Below are 27390 nucleotides of genomic sequence, written 5' to 3'. Positions count from 1 at the left end.
ATCTGGATCAGAAGGCATCCGGAAGAGAGAAGGAACCACTAGGTCTGGCTTGAGCTTCTGAACCTCAAAGCCCACCCCCAGTTACTCATTACTTCTTATTAGGCCATACCTACTCTAACAAGGTCACAATCCCCAGTAGTGCCCCTCCCTATGAACCTATGAGGGCCATTTTCATCAAACTACCATATTTTCAATCTATCATGGATTATTCTCTGAATCATAGAGAACAGGTAATAAAAATAAATTTCTGTGTAATATTCATTAAATAATATGCTACACAGACTGAAAACAAACAAACAAACAAACAAAAACTGACTTACTGACTCCTTTTAGAAGTTTTCAATTAACTATTCATATTATCATGGAAATTATTTTAGTGCAAGCTATACGATACATCCGTATGTGTGACACAGAAAGTTAGTAAGCCTTTAGAATAGCATGTGTTATTATAGGATCCTTTTACATTTATTGTGAATATTGTATTTTTTGTTTCCTTGTTTTCTTATTAATTTATTTATCTAATAACCTTACAGCTTGATTACAGATGTGTCCCTTCTCTTCTTGCAGTCTGAACCTCACAACCCTTGCCCATTATTTATTTTAAGAGAGATAGTGAAGGCAGAAAGACAGACAAGTTTTAAATTTACATTTTAAGGGCTATAGGGATGGCTTAGTTGGTAAGGCACTTACCCTGCATGCATGAGTATGTCTGTTTGATCCCCCAAACTCACACAACAATGCGGGGCATGGTGGTATTCCTTTCTAACTGCAGTGTGGGGAGGTAGGAATGGAGACCCATGGGACGTCCTGTCAGGCAGTCTTACTCCTGCTTAATTGGTGAGGTCTAGGCAAATGGAAGGCTCCTCCTCAAAGGAGGTAGATGGTTGTTTTCAGGATGACCTCTGTAGTTGCTTTCCAGCCTACACACGCACACACACACGCACACACACACACACACACATGCACAAATATCCACAAACACTTCTGTATCTACATGTTCATGAATACTCATACATATACATGTAGAATATAAGAATACTTAGTAGACATTTCTTGAAATTTATATGTAAGCATACAAATATCCCTATATATACATATATAAGATAAAATCCATGTATATCATATATTTAAAGATACAAATATAAAGTACTTTGGATATGAAATCTCAATTTAATAAGAAAATTCAAAGAACTTATCTATATCAGAAACATATATTACAGAGCTAACCTTTTTCTTTTAGAACATCCTGCTTTTCCTGAAGGAACAATGTGCTAATATTAAAAAACAAAGTAAAGACAATATACAACATGCCTATAGCTAACATCAAACTAAACAGAGAGAAACTTAAACCAATCCCGTTAAAATCAGGTACAAGGCAAGGCTGCCCACTCTTTCTGTATTTCATTCATATAGTACTTGAAATCCTAGCTAGAGTAATAAGACAGCTAAAGGAGATCAAGAGGATACAAATCTGAAAGGAGAAGTCAAAGTATCTCTATTTGCAGATGACACGATACAATACATGAGTGGCCCCAAATGTTCTACCAGAGAACTCCTTCAGCTGATAAACACCTTCATCAAAGTGGTTGGATACAAAATTAACTCAAAAACATCAGTAGCCCTCCTGCATACAAAAGAGAAAAGGGCTGAGAAAGAAATTAGGGAAACTACACCCTTTACAATAGCCAATAATAACATAAAGTACCTCGGTGTTTCTCTAACAAAGCAAGTGAAAGACCTGATTGAAAAAACTTCAAGTCTCTGAAGAAAGAAATTGAAGAAGATATCAGAAGATGGAAAGATCTCCCGTGCTCATGGATTGGTAGGATTAACATAGTGAAAATGGTCATTCTGCCAAAAGCAATCTACAAATTCAATGCAATTCCCATCAAACTATCAACACAATTCTTTAAAGAACTTGAAAGAACAATTCTCAGTTTCATAGGGAAAAACAAAAAAGCCCAGAATTGCTAAAATAATCCTGTACAACAACAGATGGTCTAGAGGTATCTCCATCCCTGATCTCAAGCTGTACTGTGGAGCAATATCAATAAAAACTTCATGGTACTGGCATAGAAACAGAATGATGGATCAATGGAATCAAATAGAAGACCAGAAATAAACCCATACACCTACGGATACTTGATTTTTGACCAAGAAGGCAAAACCATACAATGGGAAAAAAGATAGCATCTTTAACAAATGGTGCTGGTCTAACTGGTTGTCTACAAGTAGAAAAATGCAAATAGATCCATATTTATCACCCTGCCCAAAAGTAAATTCCAAGTGGATCAGGGACCTCAACATAAAATCACACACACTAAATTGGTTAGATGAAAAAGTGGGGAAGAACTTGGTCTCATTGGCACAGGAGACAACTTCCTGAACAGAACACCAACAGCACAGGCTCTAAGATCAACAATCAATAAATGGGACCCCATAAAACTGAAAAGCTTCTGTAAAGCAAAGGACACTGTGTCATCAGAACAAAATGATAGCCTACAGACTGGGAAAGGATCTTCACCAACCCTATAACTGACAGAAGGCTAACATCCAGAAAATATGAAGAACTCAAGAAATTAAAGAACAACAAATCAAGTACTCCAATTAAAAAATGGGTTACAGAGCTAAACAGGGAACTAGAAAATATCATCCTGAGTGAGTTATCCCAGAAGCAGAAATACACACATGGTATATACTCACTTATAAGTGGATATTAGCCATATTATATAGGATAAACATACTAAAATCTGTACACCTAAAGAAGCTAAGCAAGAAAGAGGAACCTGGGTAAGACACTCAATCTTCATTCAGAAAGGCAAATGGGATAGACATCGGAAAAGGGAGAAAATGGAACAGGATAGGAGCCTACCACAGAGGGCCTCTGAAATACTCCCCAGCAGATTATCGAAGAAGATTCTGAGACTTATGGCCAAACTTTGGGCAGAGTGCAGGAAATCTTATGAAAGGAGGAGATGAAAAACCTGGAGAGGACAGGAGCGCCACAAGGAGAGCAACAGAACCAAAAAATCTGGGCACAGGAGTCTTTTTTGAGACTGATACTACAACCAAGGACCGTGCAAGGAGATAACCTAGAACCCCTGCACAGAGGTAGCCCATGGCAGCTCAGTCTCCAAGTGGGTATCCTAGTAAGGGGAACAGGAGCTGTTCTCTGATATGAACTCAGTGGCTAACTCTTTGGTTGGGGGGAGGGCAGCCTTACCAGGCCACAGAGGAGGACAATGCAGCTAGTCCTGGTGAGACCTGATAAGCTAGGGTCAGATGGAAGGGTAGGAGGACCTCCCCTATCAGTGGCCTGGACGAGAGTCATGGGAGAAGAGGGAGGGAGGATGAGACTGGGAGGGGATGAGGGATACAAAGTAAATAAATTATAATAAATTTAAATATTTTAAAAAATAAGCATTCTTTTTCTCTGTTATAATCTGTAACCCCACTTATAAAACTGAGAAAATGATGCTTCTATTCAGATATAGCTAGCTGTATGACTAGTTATATTTGTATTTCATACTGAAAATTAGATAAAATATATTTAAGAGTTGATATATAATCCTTGATTTTGTTTCATGAGTATAAAATGGTAAATAATTTATGATACAATTGGGTACTGTAAAAATTTGAAGCTTAAAAAATCTGTACTAAATTATTCTAAGTGAAGACAGAATATATTTAAATCACAATTAACTGTACTTTAAATCATATTAAGTAATCTTTTTAACGAAATAATTATTTGATCCAAGTTCAGGTATAAAAATTGTTAACTATACCATATAAAAGAATAACATAAATTGCTTTTAACCTTTGCTGTTCAGCGTTTTTTTCTAGGAAGACTATTACAATGCATGATTTTAATTATGTCCATTATTATCCAAATGAATGACAGAAGAGGACAATGAGAGGGAGCAATAATTAACATGCCTTAGCATGGCTTATCTGGGCAGTTATAAGTAGAATCAGATTATGGTAATGTACAGGACTACCACAAGTTAGTGTGCGTGGGAGTGGAACCCAGCAATTGGGAAGGTTACACAATTAAATCCTATGCTCTAATTAGTATGGGCATCTCTTATTGTGAATCCAAAGGTGAGACTTTACAAAGTACACATTAAATTTGGAAAGAAATTCTAGTTAGCAGCCTTCTGAGAGAAGTAGAGTTTAGAAGCAAGTCAGGCTACTTAAAAGAAAAAGGACAGTAACTATGAGAAATTAAGCACCGTGGCATTATCTGAAAAGTCAAAAGAGAAATGTGTGCAGTCAAAAGAAAAACTGGAAACAGTTCTATAGAACTGTTCATGAATTTGATGCAAATGTCTAGATCATCTCATAATATGATATTTAAAAAGTAAAATACCAGAGATATACTATTGGGAAGTGAAGACTCTGAGATATAAAAGGGACAAAGAGTAACAGAAGGCCAGAACAGGCAGCATGTGGGGAAGTGCTGAGCTCCTCAGCCAGGAGGATTCAGCCAGACATGAGGGGCAGCAGGGGCAGTTCACTGGGTCTTGTGTTGCAGGGACCTGTATTTAGAGACTGTGGAGAAAGGACTGCTCCAAGGGCATTGTGAGAATAACCAGTGGTACAGTGGCAAAGAGAAATCTCCTAGGGGAAGGAGAGAGCAAAGTGAGAAATTCCACAGCAATAAATCACCCTGGCCAGATGGTGTTCAGCTGAGAGTTTCTGAAGGAGATAAAGTGTGACATGGCTGAGCATCCAAAAACCAGCAATTGTTTTTGAATCATGCTGTTTTGCTAATATGAAGCCTTTCTTCTTTAGGAAAGAACAATAATAAAATTAAGATTTATAGAGGTATAGACAAGAAGTTCTTGTGTTGATAATGGAGAAACTGATAGAGTCTAATTAAGAATAGCTTCCTTCTACATCAGGATAAGGTTAACTGTCTGAGGTCAAATCACCCACTGAGTCTATAAAGAGAACACTGTTTCTCTCCATCCTATTAAACTTATCAGGAAATGTCAATAAAATACTAGATAGAAGCAAAACAGTAAATGTAATTTATTTGGGAATTACATGAAGCTTTTAACAAGGTCACATGAGACTGTTGGGGGAAATAAATAAGCACAGTCTTCAGGAAGAGAGGCCACAGGAGAAACTTCTGCCATTAACTGTAAAACTTGCTAAGTAAGGAAAACAAAGTTTCAGGGACAGTTTCTCTTTTGTTCCCTGGCAATGAGTCATGGGCATCTTTAATGTTGGCCAAAAGGGTGAGACTTATGTAGGTGTATGTTCAAAGTCCGAAGAAAGAAAGTGGAGGTTAGTGGTAGCATAGGTCTCCTTCCTATTTGAAACGAAAGAATTGCAACAGGAAGAAGGGTCATGGTGATGTGGGGAAGGAAGCATAGCTCCCAAATCAAGAGAGTAAACAAAAGTCCAACAAGCAACTGAGGGAAAGAAACAGACACAACGTTTCATTTGTGAAATGGAATCTGAAAGCCCCAATTTCTTATCAGTATGTTGATTATAAGCAACATATTTAAAAGAGAACTAACAAGTGTTGGTTACTGACAGACTGATTTGACATGTTAAATTAGGACTGTCTCCCTCAGTGGGGTCAATCTTAGTTTATTTGATGAATTGTAAATACTAATTTACTTTAAGACCAGGTTATTCAAAAAATCTTCTTCTGTAGATCTAGCTCCATGGCCAACAGCAAACTACTCAAAAGTTACAGAGGGGAAGCTGGTCTCCATCCTTCAGTTTGCCAATGTCTGATTATCTTTTTTGTATCAAGAAGGAGCACAATTATATGGGGAAAGAGAAAGGGCAGGAAGTAAAAATCTGAAATCAATGCAAAGACCCGAGGACCTCCTGTGGTGTTATAGGACAAGCGCTGTTACAATGCTCCTAGAGCAAATCAAGACTTCATTCACCTGTAACTTTCTCTTGCTCTTAGTACTGTCCTGTGAAACTGTGAGAAGTACTAGTCGCCTTTCAAATACTGCAGATTGCTATTAAAAACCATATTCCCTTTGGCAGAAGAACCTGCTCCCTCCATCTCAGGCTAAATACATAACTCCTTAAATAGAGCTAATATAGTTAACACTGCTGTTCTTCCCTTGTTCTGGCGACTCTGCTCACTGATACAGTCTTTGCTCTGGGCCATTTTCAAAGTATTCATACTTCTTGAAGAAGTAATTTCAAATCATGCCACTAAATACAGAAGAGTATGAAAGAAAACCCTTAACTTTTTCATGTTAACACTTTCTGGAAATTTCTGTTGTTAAAGCATTGTCATCTCTGTGGTTAAGGTGTTTTTATGCTACTATCTTCTGCTTATACTATCTTGCCCCAAAATATTACTAGAACAGTAATCTTAAAGGGAACTTCTACTCCCAAAGCACAATACTCCATATTAATTTATTAATTTCACCCTGCCAACCTGCTTAAATGCTTTGTCACTTCAAAGTACAACTGGCACAAATTAAGCATAATATAGCAAACTGCCAAGGCTGTTTTTCAAGGGCTAGAGCAGTTAACAATATCTATTTCATACAATATAGACATCACTGCTGCATTTTCCCTGCTCAAATGCAGTAGCTAGATTTATCCAGTTAATATGAAACAGTACTGATTCTATTATCAAAAGTATTAGCAATTTGAACAACCTGTATGCCATCAGCAAATGTAAAGCACATGAGATTCAAGCACACATTCAAATAACTGATTAAAAGGGCAAGAAGGGCTAGAGAAAGAAAGAATGATGTAAAAAATCATGGGGCCTTCCAACAAGTTGAAGCTGACTTATCAAGGTCATATACATCCATTTGCTTAAGTAACTGAACTCCTTTGTTTTATATTTCTTATAAACACAGTCTGGCATCACATAGGAGATATGTATCTGAAAAGTATATTACATGCCTCTGAAAGCAGATGACATCACATTTTAGAATGTGAGTTTTTCAGAATTTCATTCAATAGAATGAAGTCTGAGGCTCAGCCATTAAAGGCTAGGCTCACAACCAAAAATATAAGAATGCAATCTGAAATATTTTCTTGGATGTAATTTTTATGAGTTACAACTGAAAAATCAAAATAACCACTTAACAGGAGCTGGAGACTTTTAGAGATAAACAAAACAAAGCTTCATCTTCATGGGTTTGGGATTAGGGATTAATGCTTTATTTTGGAGCGGAATTTAAAAGTAAGTTAATCTTTTAAAATAGGAAATGAATTGAAAATTATCACAAATGATATTTCATATATGTTTAAATATTCCAGACATGTTCAAGTATGTTGTTGCTTAACTGAAACTGAACTTTCACAGTGAAAGAAAATTAGGAGAAGAGGCAGAAGTAGTTTGGAGTCATGGTGAAGCTGATGAATTCAGAAAGCAGATCTGAACACTACACATTATTAGCTGCTCTCACTTCTTCCTGTCTGCACTCTAGTATGTTAATGCAAATAGTCTTGGTAATTTACCTAAAGATAAACAGGAAGCCTTTAACTTTTTTTTTTTTTTTTGCCACTTGATATGTTAAACAACCTTCATACTTAAAAGAAATGCAATTATGAAGGACAGCTTGAATGCCCCCAGAGCACACTGGCTCCATTAAATTTGCTTGTGTTTAATTACACCTGCCTAGGGCAGGTGAGAAATGTATTCTGATAAGATCTTTTTTACACTGGAGACCCCCCAACAAAGAAATATAATCAGTGATTTCCAATCTAATTACTATTTAAAACCATTGTTGTATGTGCTCTTTAAGAACTTTATAAAGCTAGGCTTTGTGACATACCATTATAATTATGTTTTAAAGTGTATGATTCAAACATTTTCTTCTCAACAACCTGCTCTTAGTCATCAATGTAAACCATTACCAATGTCAATCACAGATGCATTTTTTCTATTTAAAAACATTTTTTTGTTCGTTTTTGTTTTTTTGTTTTTTCAAGACAGGGTTTCTCTGTGCAGCCTTGGCTGTCCTAGATTTGCTTTGTATACCAGGCTGGCCTCCAACCCACAGACATCTGCCTGCCTCTGCCTCCCCCAGTGCTGGGATTAAAGGCATGTGCCACCATGCCCAGGTTCTATTTACAATTTTTAAGCTAGTTTAAAATGTTTAGAAATAGCACCACGGCTCAAGGTTTCCTAAAACATATAAGTATATCTTATTTGAAACACCGTTAGCTAAGCATATAAGAATGTGAGGCTGACAGGCACAGTACTGGAACCGCAAAAGACCCAAGATTTAACCACAGTTTAGATAATGATTTTTTTAATAAATATATAAAAATAGATCATCTACAATAAGCAAATAAACAAGAAACATAGAGCAGGACGAAGACATCAGTCAAAAGGGACATCTGAGATGCTACAAAGAATGAGAAGCAGAACTATCACTAAGCCTTTAGAAGACCTACCATACTGTCTGCATAAAACGGGTAGCAATAATTAAAATAATAATGGGCCACTAGTGAGACTGAAAACAAAGTAATGTGGTATGCACCTTTAGTCTCAGGACCAGGGAGGATGACTAGGAATTCAAAGTCTGCCTGATCCAGTTAGTAAGACCTTGTAACAAACAAGAAAGCTAACTGGCAGGCAAGCAAGCAAACACGCATATGACACGACCCTCCCCCACATAAAGCACACATAAACACATAATTAAAATATAAACAATTTAAAAATGCAGCATATAAATCATGAGGCAGATGAGTCAAAATATTTCAAGACTCTGTTAGGTAAAATTTAGTTATAATGATGATAGATGCTGTGTTCTCCATAGTATCATGAAAATGGATTTCAAGTGAAAGAAAAATTAGTCATACTGAGGAAAAGAATTTATCACCAGCGAAGATAAATTGAAGAATATTAAAGTGAGTTATTGAGGTAGTAGTAAGTTATCCCAGAGTTAAACAAGTACATTAAAGGAGAATAAAGTATAGCAAGAGGGAGAATACAGGCAATATACATAAATGTTATAAATAAAAAAATAATACATTATAAAGATAGATACATGTATAGATACACATGAAGATTAAAATGCAATGTAACTATAACAAATCCAGGAAGGAAGTACAGTTAATGTACAGGAACAAGTAGGCAAGAATGAAAGAAACTAACATTAATTAGTTAATAAATGTAAAAATGGAAGCAGATTAATAAAAAAGTCAAGAAAGAAAAGGAGAAAATTTACATCAAATGTCTTTTACAATTCAGATAAACAGTAAGCTTACTATATAAATCTGAGTCCAATTGAAAGCAACAAACAAAAGCTCAACTACAGAATTTTTCCAAGATTAATGCAGAGCAGAAGCCAAGTCAAGGATGAAATAAAGCATGAAACCCCTGACAGAAAGCTTGTTTAGTCAACAATGCCAGAAAACTTACTGTGCAAGGCTAAAACATTTGAAAACTAAGAGCTGTTTTATAAAAAATAAAGGAGTTTCTATAGGGAATGTGTATGACGATATAAATCCATGTGCAACTGATAGCAGGTTGGCCTTTTGTCTTGTTTGCTTTATACAGGAGCTCACTATGTGGTCCTGGCTTGGCTAGAACTCACTATAGACCAGGCTTATAATCTTCAACATTTAGAAATTATTTAAATTTTTTTTGAGAAAAACTCAGTTTATCTAAATGAAATAAGAATTGATGGAGCTGAATTCTAATCTAACAGAGCAACAGAATAAATTTTTTTTCCGCAAGGAAATGTCCATGTCCAGATTGCTTAAGTAATAAGCACTTCAAAACATTAAGAAAGAATTAATACTAACCTCACAGAAAATCCTTAGACAACAGAAAAAGAGGAAATACCTCAAAGCTTGCATTATGAAGCCTTATTATTTATACCTTGCACTGATATATATATATATATAAGTTCTAGACTAATCTTATAAACTTGCATGTAAAATCCTAAACAGGGCCAGGAAGATGAATCAAGTTCTACTTAATGAAATGACTCACTCAGCCATTGGGATATATCCCAGCAGTGTGGGCAAGATGATCTTAATAGATTTACAAAAAATAGAATTCCATAACCGCTCTTATTTCTTAAAAATGCTCTCTAAATAAAAATTGCCTTAGTCTGGCATACATTTATAACAAGCATGATTATAAATTGTCTGATCAACCAAATAAGATTTGAATTTAAGATTTTGAAACCAAATTTGGATTTAAGACTTTGAAAACAAGTAGCTCAGTGGTTGCTTTGACAAGTAACTATATGTGTCTACCAACAACAATGTAGTTTCTTGCTGCTGTGAGCTGAGATGTACTGAATACAACTCTCTTAAAACATCTTGCTGTTATAAAATCCCAAGCACCTAGGCCAGGTGCAGGTACTCCATTCATAAAGCACACAAAGAAACTTCAATATAATTTTATAAACCAGACATTTCAGCCCCTCATAACTGCCCAATATTTCCATTTTGGAACCCCAAGAGTTATGGAGGGGACAATAGTTGTTTTTCTAGATTCCATGTCCACAACATTTGGTTAATGCTTTTTGTTACACAAAATTTTGTTTCACACAGGGTTTTTTTTTTTCTGACAAAGGCAATCAAACACAATGAATTTATAGCACATATTAATAGCAAACATCATAGTAAGACTTATTAAAATTTTTTACATGCATTTTTCCTATTACTACCAATTTATTCAGTGTGGTGAATAAACACAGGCCATTACTCTACACTGGCAAGGACTTCTGTAACAAAACAATGGAGGTAAAAAAAAGTTCACATAAAAGTGTTCAAGGAATGAAAGCCAGAAGGGCCTGGACGGATATCATACAGACCCTAAGAGAACACAGATATCAGCCCAGGCTACTATACCCAGCAAAACTCTCAGTCCTCATAGACAGAGAAAACAAGATATTCAATGACAAAAACAAATTTCAATAATACCTACACGTAAATCCAGCATTACAGAAGACACTAGAAGGGAAAATACAACCCAAGAAAACTAGCTATTTTCAAGAAAACACAGGAAATAATTGACCTCACTACAGTAAAACAAAAAGCAACCAAGCACACAACCTTATGACAACAGCCAACATCAAAATCAAAGGATCTAACAGCCACTGGTCATTAATCTCTCTCAACATCAATGGACTCAATTCTCCAATAAAAAGACACAGACTAACAGAATGGATGCGTAAACAAAACCCAGCAATCTGTTGCATACAAGAAACACACCTAAGCCACAAGGATAGACATTACCTCAGGGTAAAAGGTTGGAAGACTGCTTTCCAAGCAAATGGACCCAAGAAGAAAGCAGGGGTAGCCATTCTAATATCTGATAAAATAGACTTTCAACCAAAATTAATCAAAAGAGATGGGGAAGGACACTTCATACTCATCAAGGGAAAATTCCACCAGGAAGACTTCACAATCCTGAACATCTATGACCCAAATATAAGGGCACCCACATTTGTAAAAGAAACATTGATAAAACTTAAACCACACACAGATTCCCACACATTAATAGTGGGAGACTTCAACACCCCACTCTCAACAAAGGACAGGTCAACAAAACAGAAATTAAACAAAGAAACACTGTCTCTAAAAAGAGGTCATGAATCAAATGGACCTGACAGACATTTATAGAATCTTACACCCAAACACAATAGAATTTACCTTCTTCTCAGCACTTCATGGAACCTTCTCCAAAAAAGACCATATAGTTGTCACAAAGTGAGCCTCATCAGATATAAGAAGATTGAAATAATCCCTTGTATCCTGTCTGATCACCATGGAATAAAGCTAGACCTCAACAACAACAGAAATAGCAAAAAGCCTACACAGACATGGAAACTGAACAACTTACTACTAAATGACAGCTGGGTCAGGGAAGAAATAAAGAAAGAAATTAAAGTCTTCCTAGAACTCAATGGAAATGAATACACAACATACCCAAACTTGTGGGACACAATGAAAACAGTGCTAAGAGGAAAGTTCATAGCACTAAGTACCTTCAAGAAGAAAGTCGAGACAGCTCATTCGAACAACATAATGTCTCACTTAAAAACCCTAGAAAAAGAAGAAGCAGACACACCAAAAAGGAGTAGATGGCTGGAAATAATCAAACTCAGGGCTGAAATCCACCAATTATAAACAAATAAAACAATTCAAAGAATCAATGAAACCAAGAGCTGGTTCTTTGAGAAAATCAACAAGATAAACAAACCCTTAGCCAAACTAACTAAAAGACAGAGAGATACCATCCAAATCAACAAAATCAGAAATGAAAAGGGGGACATAATGACAGACACTGAGGAAATCCAAACAATCATTAGGACTTACTTTAAAAGTCTATATGCCAAAAAATTTGAAAATCTAAATGAAATGGACAATTTTCTTGATCGATTCAACTTACCAAAGCTGAATCAGGACCAGGTAAATCAATTAAATAGTCCTATATCCCCCAAGAAAATAGAAGTGGTCATCGAAAGTCTCCCATCCAAAAAAAAGCCCAGGACCAGATGGTTTCAGCGCAGAATTCTACCAGACCTTCAAAGAAGAGCTAATTCCAGTTGTCTCCAAACTATTCCACAAAATCGAAACAGAAGGAACATTACCAAACTAATTCTATGAAGCCACAGTCACCTTGGTGCCTAAACCTCACAAAGACCCAACAAAGAAAGAATTTCAGGCCAATCTCCCTTATGAACATTGATGCATAAATACTCAACAAAATATTTGCAAACCGAATAAAAGAACATATCGAAGACATCATCCACTATGACCAAGTAGGCTTCATCCCACACATGCAGTGGTGGTTCAATATACAGAAATCCATCAATGTGATCCACCATATTAACAAACTGAAAGAAAAAAAACCACATGATAATCCCCCTAGATGCTGAAAAAGCATTTGACAAAATCCAACATCCATTCATGTTTAAAGTCTTGGAGAGATCAGGGATACAAGGCACATATCTAAACATAGTAAAGGCAATATACAGCAAATACAGCAAGCCTATAGCCAACAACAAACTGAACAAAGAGAAACTTAGAGCATTCCCACTGAAATCAGGGACAAGACAAGGCTGCCCATTCTCTCCATATCTCTTCAACATATCTCTCCTGGAAGTCCTTGCTAGAGTAATAAGACAGATGAAGGAGATCAAGGGGATACAAATTGGAAAGGAAGAAGTCAAATTATCACTATTTGCAGATGATATGATAGTATACCTGAGTGACCCCAAAAACTCCACCAGGGAACTCCTACAGCTGATAAACACCTTCAGCAAAGTGGCCAGATACAAAATTAACTCTAAAAAAATCAGTAGCCCTCCTGTATACAAAAGACAAAAGGGCTGAGAAAGAAATTATGGAAACAACATCCTTCACAATAGCCACAAATGACATAAAGTACCTTGGTGCAACCCTAAGCAAGTAAGTCAAAGACTTGTATGAAAAAAAATTCAAGTCTCTGAAGAAAGAATTAGAAAAAGATATCAGAAGATGGAAAGATCTCCATTGCTCATGGCTTGGCAGGATTAACATAGTAAAAATAGCCATCTTACCAAAAGCAATCTATAGATTCAATGCAATTCCCATCAAATTACCAACACAATTCTTTACAGACCTGGAAAGAAAAATTCTCAACTTTATATGGAATAACAAGAAACCCAAAATTGTTAAAACAATCTTCTACAATAAAAGATCTTCAGGAGGTATCTCCATCCCTGATTTTAAGTTGTACTGTAGAGCAACAGTTATAAAAACTGCATGGTACTGGCATAGAAACAGAATGGTGGATCAATGGAACCAAACAGAAGACCCAGAAATAAACCCACACACTTATGGACACCTGATCTTTCACAAAGATGCCAAGACCATACAATGGAAAAAGACAGTATCTTCAACAAATGGTGCTGGTCTAAGTGGATGTCTACATGTAGAAAAATGCAAATAGATCCATACTCATCACCCTGAACAAAACTAAAGTTCAAGTGGATCAAAGACCTCAACATAAAACTAGACACATTAAATCGGGTAGAAGAAAAAGTAGGGAAACTCTAGAACTCATTGGTACAGGAGACAACTTCCTGAACAGAACACCAACAGCACAGGCTCTAAGAACAACAATCAATAAATGGGACCTCATGAAACTAAAAAGCTTCTGTAAAGCAAAGGACACCATCATCAAAACAAAATGACTGCCTATAGATCAGGAAAGAATCTTCACCAACCCTTTATCTGACAGAGAGCTAATATCCAGTTTATATAAAGAACTAAAGAAGCTGAAAAGCAGCAAACCAAGTAATCCAATTAAAAAACGGGGAACAGAGCTAAACAGAGAACTCTCTGTAGAGGAATATCGAATGGCAGAGAAACACTTAAAGAAATGCTCAACGTCATTAGCCATTAGGGAAATGCAAATCAAAATGACCCTGAGATTTCCTCTTACACCCATGAGAATGGCCAAGATCAAAAACTCAAGTGACAACACATGCTGGAGAGGTTGTGGAGAAAGGGGAACCCTCCTCCACTGCTGGTGAGAATGTAAACTTGTACAAACACTCTGGAAATCAATCTCGCGCTTTCTCAGACAACTAGGAATAGCGCTTCCTCAAGATCCAGCCATACCAATCCTAGGCATATACCCAAAAGAGGCTCAAGTACGCAGCAAGGACATTTACTCAACCATGTTTGTAGCAGCCTTATTTGTAATAGCCAGAAGCTGGAAACAGCCCAGATGCCCCTCAACTGAAGAATGGATGTAGAAATTGTGGTACATCTACACAATGGAATGTTACTCTGCAATGAAAAATAAGGAAATCATGAAATTTGCAGGTAAATGGTGGGACCTGGAAAGGATCATCCTGAGTAAGCTGTCCCAGAAGCAGAAAGACACACACGGTATATACTCACTCATATAGACATATAACATAAGATAAACCTACTAAAAGCTGTACATCTAAAGAAACGAATTAAGAGAGAAGACCCTGACTAAAATGCTCAATCCCCAGTCCAAAAGGCAAAGAGGATGGACATCAGAAGAAGAAGAAAACAGGAAACAAGTTAGGAACCTGCCACACAGGGCCTCTGAAAGGCTCTGCCCTGCCTACTATCAAAACAGACGCTGAGACTTATGGCCAACTGTTGGGCAGAGTGCATGGAATCTTATGAAAGAAGTGGGAAATAAGAAGATCTGGAGAGAACAGGAACTCCACAAGGAGAGCAACAGAACCAGAAAATTTGAACACAGGGGTCTTCCTAGAGACTCATACTCTAACCAAGTACCAGGCATGAAGATAAACTAGAACCCCTGCACAGATGTAGCCCATGGCAGTTTAGTGTCCAAGTGGGTTCCATAGTAATGGGAAGAGGGACTGCCTCTGACATAATCTGATTGGTCTGTTCTTTGATCACCTCCCCCTGAGGGGAGAGCAGCCTTACCAGGCCGCAGAAGATGACAATGCAGCCACTCCTGATGAGATCTGATAGACTAAGATCAGAAGGAAGGAGAAGAGGACCTCCTATATCAGTGAACTTGGGGAGGGGTATGCGTGAGAAAGGGGTAGGGAGGTTGGGACTGGGAGGGGAGCAGAGAGGGGCTTATGGGGGGATACAAAGTGAATAAAGTGTAATTAATAAAATAAAATTAAATTAAAAAAATTTCAACTACTTAGAAAAAAAAGAAAACATAAATAGAACTGTGTAGGATGACAATGGGTAATGGATGGGAGGGAGGAGCATGCAAAAAGGATGCGGATGGGGGAATATGCTTCATAAACAATGTTCACATGCATGAAGACTGAAATAAACTTCACTTAAAGAAAAAAGAAGAAAAAAATGTTCAAGGAAAAAGATCACAAAATTGTAAATTTAATCATAAAGGCTAAAAGAATTAAGCACTTAGAGGGAAAGATAGAGGCAGTGATTTCTTATATATACTATCAAAGTCTAAATCTATAAAAGTAAATGAATTGAACTATATCAAAATTAACATGTTTTCTTTTTCAAAGGGTAGCATCAGAATGTGAAAAAAAAACAAAGAATATGAGAACATACTAGCAAATCAGAAATTTTATAAGGGAATTATTTTCAAAGTGTATAAAACAGCATGGACAACAATTTCAATATGGCAGAAGGGGCTGCAGAGAAGGCTCAGAGGAGGAATGTGTGTCAAGCATGGCTAAGTCCATGGGCTCGATCCTACATGCCCATGCATGCACACTGAAAGGTTCTGAATTCTCATTATTCACTAAGAATATGAGATAATCAATTTCATTAATCTCTAGAAACATACAAGATAAAAATAAAGTGAAAGGAGAGCTACAGAAAGAAGGAGAGGGAACACCACATGTTGACAAGGATGTGAAAAACAGGAAGATTCCTTGAAAGCTGGTAGGAAACTAAACTGGTAAAAATTACTCTGGAAGTCAGTTTGGCAGTTCTGCAAAATGAGATATATAAGGCATCATGATACAGAAATTCTACTTCTAAGCATATATTCAAGGGAAATGCAAACACATGGTAACAGAAAACCTGCATAAATGTTCACAGGAAGAGTATTCACAACCACCCCAAAGTAGGAAGAACACAATGCTCATGGACAGATGAAGAGCTAAATAATATATGGTATAAAATGTCACTGTAATGGGATATTATGTAGATACATAGATACCAGAAATGACACGTGATATAACATGGGTCAAACTTGGAAACACTATTCTTAAAAGAAGCTGGTCTTAGTAGGTCTTATATTATAGAATTCCATTTGTAAGAAGTCTAGATAGGGAAATCTACAAAGATAAAAAAAACAATATTTTCCCCCGCCTCATTATTGGGCCCGAGAAGAAAAAGTAATTTAAGAGGAATTAGAGATTGATAGTAAGTGGGCAGGAAGTTTTGTTGGGGTGGGAGCAAAACTATTCTAAATTTCGATGTGGTAATGACTGAACCTATAAATTTTCTTAAAATTATGTTCTGTACTTTAAGCATATATAAAATAAAACAGCTAGATGCCGTGTAAAATGAGTTAAAAATTTTAGAAATAGGAGATGCCCTGAAGGTTTAGCTGAGTGGTAGAGCACATGCCTACCATGTACAAGGTGTTCCTGGGTTTAATCTGTACAATCACAGAGCCACAAGGACAGAGTCTTGTCCGGTATTACACAGGTAGAGGCTATACCGACTCTGTTATCCTAAGATGATTATTATTAGAATTATTTTACTTCATTTGTGTGTTTCTGTGTGTGAGTGAAAATGGAGGCAGGGGAGACTCAGAAATCAGAGGATAATTTCCTGGTGTCAGTTTTCTCCTACCATATAAGTCCCAAAGATGGAACTCAGGTCTACACACATGGAAACAAGATCCTATTCCCACTGAGCCACCTCTCTAGGCTCTACTGTTGCATTTTAATTCATGTCTACTAGTATTCTGAATGACAGCACATGTTCCCTGGAGCAGAACAGATTACTGTTGTGATTTCTATACACAGACAATAGCATTGATTCTCCCCTTCTATTACTGTCTTATCCCAGGAGGGAAGTGATAAGACCAAGACGGAATCTTATAAATAATATCCTGAATTATAGGTAAGGTATAATGGCTTCCCAGTAAACTGCATGTTCAGTTAGGAGAAAAGAAGCAGCTGTCCCATCTCTGAGACATTTTTCCTGAATAGCTCTAGAGTGTGTCTTTACACTTAGAAATGTAAAGAAACTTTTGGTGGGAGTAGGAACACAACCTTGAGTGTCTCCAGTTTTATACTAGAGGAGATGCCTCTAATATTCTGGCCTTCCCCACATCTTTGAAATATAATTACGTCTCTCCAGAGATGCACTGTGGTTCCTGTATCTATTCTTTCATAAAATATGTTCCAAGGATTGTCTAAACTCTAGACTCTACACCTCTCTCAGATTTACTCAGAAAGGCCTTACTGCAAAACACACCAGAAACACTTTCTATAAACTTGGCATATTAATATAGAATAAAATTAACGAGAACTCCGATTCAAAGTAAATCTGGTGTCCATGTTTAATAATGACTTCAAAACATGGCTTTAGATAGGGGGCACAGACTTAGAACAGCTGGTCCAGGCTTTCCCATCACTCTGTATGTACCTGGCCCATACTGGACTGTACAGTTAAGTGAAATTAGGGAATCATTCTCTAATACTTCCTGACAGAAACAAACTTAAAAATATCACTTACCTTTTGAAGATTTAATACACATTTTTAATACATCCAGGTCACATTCACTATCCTTACTACCTCATATTTCATACTACTAAAGCCTTCTCCCTCCCAAAAGTACCCCTGCAATGTTCTGTTTAATTTGTTAGCACTTAGTTTAGCCAGGACTGACTTCACGGTAATGGATTTGGAGCTCTTTATCCACTAGAGCATGGGCATATCACTACTGGCTTCACCACAAGGACTCCCTTTCTATAGGCATTCAGCAACTGCCAATCGCTCCCTGGGGAGGAACAGTGAAGCTTTTTTTTGTGAGAAATGTCCCTCACATATTTGGACATTTGGTTTCCAGTTGGCGGTTGTATAAAGTGAGGACATGACTGCTCTAAGGAATGGTTGAAGGGAAGGCTTTTATTGTAGATATGAGGGAGAATATAGCTAGAGGCATCTGGAGGACTGGAGGAGTCCAGAGCAAGGAGAGCAAGTGGCACACAGAACATGGCAGGCAGAGTGAACTTAGCCATGAGAGGAGGGAAGTAATGGGATACAGAGAGGAAGACAAAAAAGGACTAGCCAAGAAGACAAAGAAAGGAAGACAAAACAGAGGACAAAAAAAAAAAAAAAAAAAAAAAAAAGCATGGTTGAAATGACAGGGTAATACAGGAATGAGAAGCTGGGGGAAGGGAAGGAAAGTCCATGGTTTAGAGAAGTTCTGGGTAGGGGACTAGCTAGGTGGGAGAATCTAAGAACAGCCCCAGATACTGAGTGAGCCAGGAGGTCAGCTTCTCACTTTGGTATGTTAATTAATAGACACCAGACATCTCTTCTGATGGTGACTTCAGAAGGCTTCTTCAGTACAGGGAAACTGGTGGGTACTGAAATTTGGGGAAGTAGAGTTTCCTTTGGACTTGATGGTGGTGCTGTTTGGGGAGGTTATTGAACTTTTAGGGCAAGGAAGCTGGATGGAGAAAATACTTCACTGGAGGCATGCCTAGAAAGTCTATGCCTTGCTCACTTCCAGTTCCTCTCTCTGCTTCCTGGTAAACAGTCAGCTTCCTGCTACAGATGGTCCTACTTGAATCATAAGCTACAATAAACTCTTTCTAAAAAGCCACTTTTGGTTATATGTCTTGTGAGAACAACAGAAAGCAAACTAGAACAGGTAGAAATCCATGAGTTTCTCTATCATCCATGACTGATTGTTGAGGGTTCCTTTCATCACAATAGGCTTTTCATAACTTAGGGTGTGTGTGTGTGTGTGTGTGCATGTGTGTGCATATAATGCCCCTCAAACCTCAACACTAGGATCAAAAGCTCCTAAGGAATATTAAAACAAAACGACTATACTGACCAAACTATAGCATGTACTCTTCCCATATTAACCCAGTAAAGTTTATACAATTTGGACAAATGGTTTGCACATTAAAAATATTCTAATGATGGCTATGTGGTATTGTTAGAAATCAGGCACTTCTCCAACCTGACCTTGGGGACTCAGCATCAGAAGCCATGTTGTCACCCACCACAGCCAAATGGGACACATTTCTATTGTCCCTGTAAGTTGTATATTTTCCCTATGTGACATACGTACCCTTTAAAAGGAGGACTCTGGCTAAGATACTCAATCCCCATTCATAAAGGCAAGGAGGATGGACATCAGAAAAGGGAGAAAACAGGGAACAGGACAGGAGCCTACCACAGAGGGCATCTGAAAGGCTCTACCCTGCAGGCTATCAAAGCAGATACTGAAACTTATAGCCAAACTTTGGGAAGAGTGCAGGGAATCTTATGAAAGAAAGCGGAGGTAGTAAGACCTGGAGAGGATAGGAGCTCCACAAGGAGACCAACAGAACCAAAAAATCTGGGCACAGGGCTCTATTCTGAGACTGATACTCCAAACAAGGACTATTCATGGAGATAACCTAGAACCCCTCCCAGACATAGCCCATGGCAGTTCAGTGTCCAAGTGGGTTTCATAGTAAGGGAAACAGGGTCTGTCTCTGACATGAACTGGTCTGCTCTTTGATCACCTCCCCCTGAGGGGGAGCAGCCTTACCAGGCCACAGAGGAAGACAATGCAGTCACTCCTGATGAGACCTGATATACTAGAATCAGAAGGAAAGAGAGGAAGACCTCCCCTATCATTGGACTGGGGGAGGGGAATGGGTGGAGAAGAGGGAAGGAGGGTAGGGTTGGGAAGGGAGGAAGGAGGGAGCTACAGGGGGGATACAAAGTGAGTAAACTGTAATTAATAAAAATAAAAATAGAAAAATAGAAAAAAATCCAATGACTGCAGATTGCTTTTTTTTTTTTACTATCTTTCTTGCTCTGTCTGTCTGTCTTGCTCTGTCTTTCTGTCTGTTACTGTAAGATGGCCTTTCAAATCTACCACAAATATCACAAGTAATATATTTATCACTTGTGTGAGATCTGTTGTATAGTGTTATCTCTGTTGCAGCATTGATATATCTCCTTGAGCATATTATACATTTTTCTTAAAATTGTTTTTAGAATTCCATGGAAGAGGTATTAGTAGAACCTCTTCATTTTGTGTCAAATCAAATACATATTCCTTGAGGTAGGTCTTCTAAACCTCTTAGAATTCAGTGATTCTCAACCTGTGGGTTGTGACCCCACAGGGCAATATATCAGATACCCTGTATATCGAATATTTACATTATGATACATGAAAGTAGCAAAATTAGTTATGAAGTAGCAACAAAATAATTTTATGGTTGAGGTCATCACAACATAAGGAGCTGTATTAAAGGGTCATAGCATTAGGAAGGTTGAGAATCACTGTCTTAGATAAATAGCATCGATATTCTATACTTGAAAATTAAGCTGTGCAGACAATAGATACCTGATTTCTGCTCTGCTCATGTAGATTCGTTAGCAATATATTCTTTTGACTCAAACTCATAGAGTACAAAGCCTCTACTATTCAGAATGTACACATACATAATTCATTAGTAACACTGTTATCACTAAAATGAGCAGAATAGTAACTAGACCAAGAACTGACTGGGAGCTACAGGTTCTGAATTACCACAGTAAGACACCCCAAACAGAGGAATCATCTGGTAACACTGCTACTTTTAGGTGGCACCTCTATGTTTATCTATTTCATTCTTTGCAGCATATAGGGTCACATGTTTCCACCCCTTCACATAACTATAATTCCCTTGTACGTCCCTTTACATCTCTTAGAATTCCTCATAGTCCCATTTATTACCTATTTTGACAGATACTCTTTCCTCTATAATTAGGCTTCCTGGCTCAGTAGATGCATTATTAAGTCATAGGGCCAGTAAAAACAGTGGCCTTAATAATAGTCTCCTTAGATGATACTACAGGATTTGCTTGATAAAGACTCACAGGACACCTAGCTTTGTGTTTACAGAAAGGTCTTTAATTACTGACTTGGGAGGAAGGTATGCATTTACTTATACATGTTTTTAAGAAAATATACTGCAGATGCATTTGAGCAGATTTTAATACCACTGCCTTCCACAAGCCTTGTTACCTATTGGTGTAACGTTAAAATGAAATTAAAATGGAAAACATGTTTTTGGCTAATGGTATTGACTTGCTGTGTTTTTGTTCAGTGATAACAGTAGCCTATGTTTCTAGTGCAACTTTAAACTTAGGACTAGATCTCCATGTTTTAGTTCAAAGTCCTATTGATGACTTTGGGGAGGAAAAGGTTCATTTCATTTCACAGCTTGCAGTTCATCATCCTGGGAATTCAGTGCAGAAACTCAAAGCAGGGACGTGGATGCAAAAACATAGGCAGAGGGATTGGAGGAGTACTGCTTACTAACTTGCTCCCACGACTTGCTCAGCCTGCTTTCTTAAACAACTCAAGAACACTGACCCTGGGGTGCTACCATCCACAGTGAGCTGGGCCCTACCCTCTCAGCCATTAATTATGACTGAATTGCCTACAGCCCAATCCTGCAAAGCATTTCTTCAATTAAGATTCCCTCTTCCCAGAGGAGGTGCGTAAGTGATTGTGTAAGACACACTTGTGAAATGGGAAAGATACATAAGTGTGCTTGCATTCTCCCTCATCACTTCATTCTCACATCCCAATATCAGAGCCCTTCCCAGTAGGGTCTTGGCACTATGTCTTTAGCTGATTCATCTAACTAACCCTTAAACGGACTTGGTTTTTCTCATGATCAATTAGTTACTTTAACTTAATGGATAAAGACTCTTTATGTAGACACAAAGCTAAGGTCTTAAATTGCTGAATTGGGAGGAAGCTATGCATACACCTATACATGCTTTCAAGAATATATACTGTTACTTTGCATATGTGTCTTTCAGCAAGTAGAAAAACTTCCGGTGATGGGCCAAACTGCTCTTGTACTTTCTCTCTGGCTGGGATCTCCCTAGCCCTTATTAACATCAAAATGTATTCTGATAAAAGCAGTCCAGATAAGGACTTCCCCTCTAGTAAGTATTGTCAGTAATTTTTAGAATTAATTTTTTCCACAAGTTTGCAATTAACACATTTACAAGAGATTATATGAGTTCTAAGGAGTTTATTACAGTTAATAGAAAGACTGAAAGGTGTAAAACAACAGACAATTGGCCTCATTTCTCACCAGTAATTTGATTTTCTAATAATGGTACCTATTTTGTGTCCTTCAAAATCAGAATCATTTTATTAAAGAAGAAAAGAAATATAGGTAGAATACAGAATTAGTATAGTTCTAATACAGTCCAAAATCTGATATCAAATATAGTAAAGAACTGATGCATGAGACACACATGTAGACATATAAACAAGTAACCAAGAAACCAGGGCTTCTTGAGAACAGGATGCTCTGTGTATATGACTGAGGATATACTAGATGATTGCATGTGTTCAGAGCAGCACTGCTGTAATAGTGGCAAACTGGAAACTGCTAGTACAGTATCAACTACTAGGAGAGTTAAATTATATTGTTACAATGGAGTATCATCTTGGAGTGGTACCATTGCTGGATACAATACTACTGTCTCCAAAGTGTGGATGACTCTCATAAACAACATTTTGAGTCAAAGAAGTCACAGATACAGTGGACAATACAGCATGCTTCCATTTATAAAACATCACAAATCTAGTATGAGGGTATGACTCAGGGTACTAGCCTATCACGTATGAAACCCTAGGTTCTTTCCTTTTCTTAAAAACGTTTAAAAATTAAACGGAACCTAGACCCCCTGCTCAGATATAGCTGACAGGCAACTCACTCTCCATGTAGGTTCCCGAGTAAAGGGAGCAGAGCTCCCTCTGCCATGAACTCAGTTGCCTGCTTGTTGATCACTTCCCCCTGGCAATGCAGCTTTGCCAGGCCACAGAGGAAGAGGATCCAGGCAGTCCTGATGAGACTTGATAAGCTATGGACAGATGGCAGGGAAGGAGAACTCCCCTTTCAGTGTATTACGGTAATAGGATAGGAGGGAAGAGGGAAGGAGGGTGGGACTGGGAGGAGAAAAGGGAGGGGGCTACAATTGGGATATAAAATAATCCAAGGAGAATCCATAAGTCTCACTTGGAAGGGCAGATAGAATAGACAGAGGTAGTGGTTGAAGAGATGGAATAAGGTAGGAGAGGGCACAGAGAGTTAAGAGGATGGAGAACAGACCTTGGGAAACAGAGGGCAAGAAGGCCTACAGAAAAAAGAAAAACAGAGGGTGGGGTATCTCAGTGACATGCTGGAGACCTAGGTCAGGGTAGGTCCCTGGGAGGATATGAGGGGCATTCAAGCAGTGACTCCTAGTAGCAGGGCCATAGAGACTGAAGAGGACACCTAACAAGATTTGCCTTCTAGTAGAGGAAGAGGAACGTCAACACCCATAAAAACTTCAACCCTAAATTTATCCTGCCTACAAGATGAGCAGGGATAAAGACAGAGCAGACAGAGCAGTGATTAAGTAAATGTCCAACCAATGTCTGGCCCAACCAAAGACCCACACTATGAGAGAATGCCAACCCCTGACACTATGAATGATACTCAGCTAAGTTTGCAGACAGGAGCCTAACAGAGTTGTTCTCTAAGAGAACTATCCAGCAGAGCCTCAAAACAGATGCTGAGACTCATAGCCAAACACTGGGTGATGCTTAGAGAGTCTTGTGGAAAAGTGGGAGGAAAGAAAAAAGGACCTAGAGGTGAAAAGAGATCCACAAGAAGACCTAACTAACAGAGCTAACTAAGCAGGGCCCAGAGGGGTTTGCTGAGACTGAGGCATCAATCAAGGTCCATGCATGAACTGGACCTATGCTCTCTACAAAGATATAGCAGATGGGCAGCTTAGGCTTCATGTGGGTCATCTAGTAAGGGACGTGGGTACTGTATTGGACACAGACTCCCTGGAAGGACTGCCTTGCCAGGCCACAGGGGAAGAGCACACATTCAGTCCTGATGCAACTTGAAGGGGGGTGGGGCTGGGAAAGGGGCTCCCCTCTTCTGAGGAAGAGGTGAGGGGGCAAATGGGAGGGAGTGTGGGACCTGGAGGCGAGAAGGGATGGGGCAACAACTAGGATGTAAAGCGAATAAAAAACAAATTAATTAAAATAAGAAAAACCAACCAAAAAAACATGTATGATGTAACAAGAATGTTTGCATTCAATCTCATTGACATACAATCAAAAACAAGTATTTCTAAAAAGCTAGATTTTTAAAAATTCATTGCAAAACAGTTGTTTAAATGACAGGAGAAAGAAAATCCTTTATGTAAGACATTGTTAATATTAAAACTGGTATGTGTCAGATACTATTTCAGGCAGCAAAGCTGAAGAGGCAGAACCGTTGAGCCCTTAATTACCAGCCAAAGAGTGACAGGAGTTGTTTCAATCTTGCTTTGGGCCAGGCTTTTCTGACTGCACCCTTTTGGGATGGTAAAATGTTTCCATTGTCATTTCATGCTGGATGTATAAAATTTGCTCTTTTTATTTTTATCAGTGGTTACAATTAAGAGATTACTGGGAGTCTTGAGGGACTTTGGACTAAACAGTGTTGAGCCTGAAAAACTATGGGGACTTTTGAAGCTGACTAAACACATTTTGTATTATGAAGTGGCCACAATCCCTTGGGGACCAGGAAGTGGTGGTTTGAATGAGAAATATCCCTCATAAGATCAGATACTTAAATACTTGTCCGTCCGTCCCCCCCCCCCCGCCCCGATGGAGGTGCTGCTTGGGTTGGGGGATATACCTTAGACCCTTCCAGAGATGGGTTCTTGCTGGTGGAAGCCTGGTTTGGGGGTGGGTTGTGCTTTGATGGTTATAGAAATTCCCCACTTCCCCTTTGTTCTGTTTCTTCACATGCTCTCTCAGTTCCTGGCTCCTGCTGACATGCCTGCCATTTGCTGCCATGCTTTCCCTCCATTATGAGCTCTTATCAATTTGTACTGTTTCTTCCATAGGTTGCTTTTCATCATTGGGTTTATTGCAGCAATAGAAGAGTAGTAAATATAGACAACCAGATTATACAAGATACTTATTGGTAACATATTTTACATGTCCATGTAGCACTGAGATTTTCTATCATGAAACCATTCTGCAGAAGATGGATTTTTTTTTTTACCATAAAAATTTTATTTGCTAAGTTTTTTTTCAGACTATTTTAATGGATGACAGTGGCTTAGAAACCTATACTGTATCATATAGATGCTTCTATATATTTAAAGGAACTGTGAACCCTCAGTAAAGTTTCCTTCAATAGTGTTTGGTAGAATAAATGTCACACCTGCACACTTAAAGGTAGTTAACAGAAATCACATGCTATAAATGTTAACTTTTGTTACTTACACATAAATGGCAAATAATTAATTTGGCTGTATTCTTTATTCAAAGGCTTAAAACCATTAACTGAACACCTCTATTTCCCCCCTGAGAAGCACATACTTAAACGAAGACACACAATAATTCCTATATTTTCTGTTTAAAGTAACCTAATTTCAAATTAGACAGGAACTTAGAAAACCATATCAGTTTTAATCATCAAGCAAATACTTGAGATGCTCACTATTACTCCCTTTGGCAAACATGCAAACAGCTATTTTGAAATTCTCTCTCCATCTCTAACACAGAGTGTTTACTTCAATTGTGACTCCACATGTTTATATACAAACATCAACCTTTCTTCTGTGCATATTAGTAGCCTGTGATTACCTATGGGGTAGTAGACAATTGTTTGAAATTTTGGTTACATACCCAAAGCTGCTACTTTGATGATAATGGCCTCAATGTTAGATGCTATCATCTCTCTGAGCAAATCTTCCTGGTTTCTCTGCCAAAGGTAAGCTAAAGGCTGGAGATTAAGCCGTTTACATCTACAAAGTAAAAAGAAGAAGAAGAAAACAAAACAAAATAAAACACAAAAAAAGAAAAAAAAAACAAAAACAAATGATATGGTTGTATTCAGTTTCAGGGTCCCCAGCAACTTAATTTTAAACATAATGCTTCTTTCAAGGATTTTAACATTTAAAATGTCCTCCTCCTCCTTTCTTTTTTTTTTTTAAATGCCATGTGGTGCCAGAGAGATATTTATAGGATAAAAGCATTAGACTTGCTGTTCGAGTTCAATTCTGGAAAACCCATTGTGGAAGGAGAGAAACAACTCCCATAAGTTTTCCTTTGAACTCCATATATGTGCCATGGGATGCACACGTTCACACACAAACACACACACACATACAGAGAAAAACAAAAAATGTACAAATGCCTTGCATTCTTAATTTTCATGGTCTATGGACAAACATAAATTAAATCTCGAGGAATATTAAAAATATCAATATTCATAAGGCTTTAAGCTTAGAAATCAATGACAAAATGTATACCAATGCCAGTTAATAATTATTCCCATTTTTAATACTTCTATAGGTTGGCAAATCGGGAAAGACATAGTGTGTAGACAGAAATGTGATGCTCTCACACTTTACAAGCCTATCAGAATCCCATAAATGCCGAGGTGAGAGGAGACAAAAGAGTCTTAACTGCTTTGAGACAGTTTGGCAGGTTTTAGAACAACTGGTTTGCTGATGAAAATGAAAATATTACTTATTTATATATTGCACTTACATTTAAATTGTAAGAATGACTTGGCTTGCCCATGGATGCTGGCACTGAGAAGTTGCTCATGCTCCAGTGTATGAGCACAGACCCACGTGCATGCAGAAAACGCTATTTAGACTCAAACAGAGAATACTATTCACACTAAGTGCTCCTGAAGAGTAGAGGAGGAAGGGCGGCAGGATGAG

At 37.9% G+C, this 27390-nt stretch overlaps 1 protein-coding gene across 2 annotated transcripts in view; it reads right to left on the bottom strand.

Moving 5' to 3' along the window:
* Positions 1-27390, bottom strand: part of Dph6 (diphthamine biosynthesis 6) — a 130925-nt gene that overhangs the window by 28883 nt on the left and 74652 nt on the right. For both annotated transcript variants that reach the window (XM_060371435.1, XM_060371436.1), the window contains exon 5: positions 26345-26463. In XM_060371435.1, coding sequence (XP_060227418.1) covers positions 26345-26463 — 119 coding nt within the window. The remainder of the gene's footprint in view (positions 1-26344; positions 26464-27390) is intronic.

The sequence above is a fragment of the Meriones unguiculatus genome, chromosome 18 (genome assembly GCF_030254825.1).
Source record: "Meriones unguiculatus strain TT.TT164.6M chromosome 18, Bangor_MerUng_6.1, whole genome shotgun sequence".
Lineage (NCBI taxonomy): Eukaryota > Metazoa > Chordata > Mammalia > Rodentia > Muridae > Meriones > Meriones unguiculatus.
Note: the sequence above shows the minus strand (reverse complement) of the source record. Positions and strands in the feature narration are given on the sequence as shown.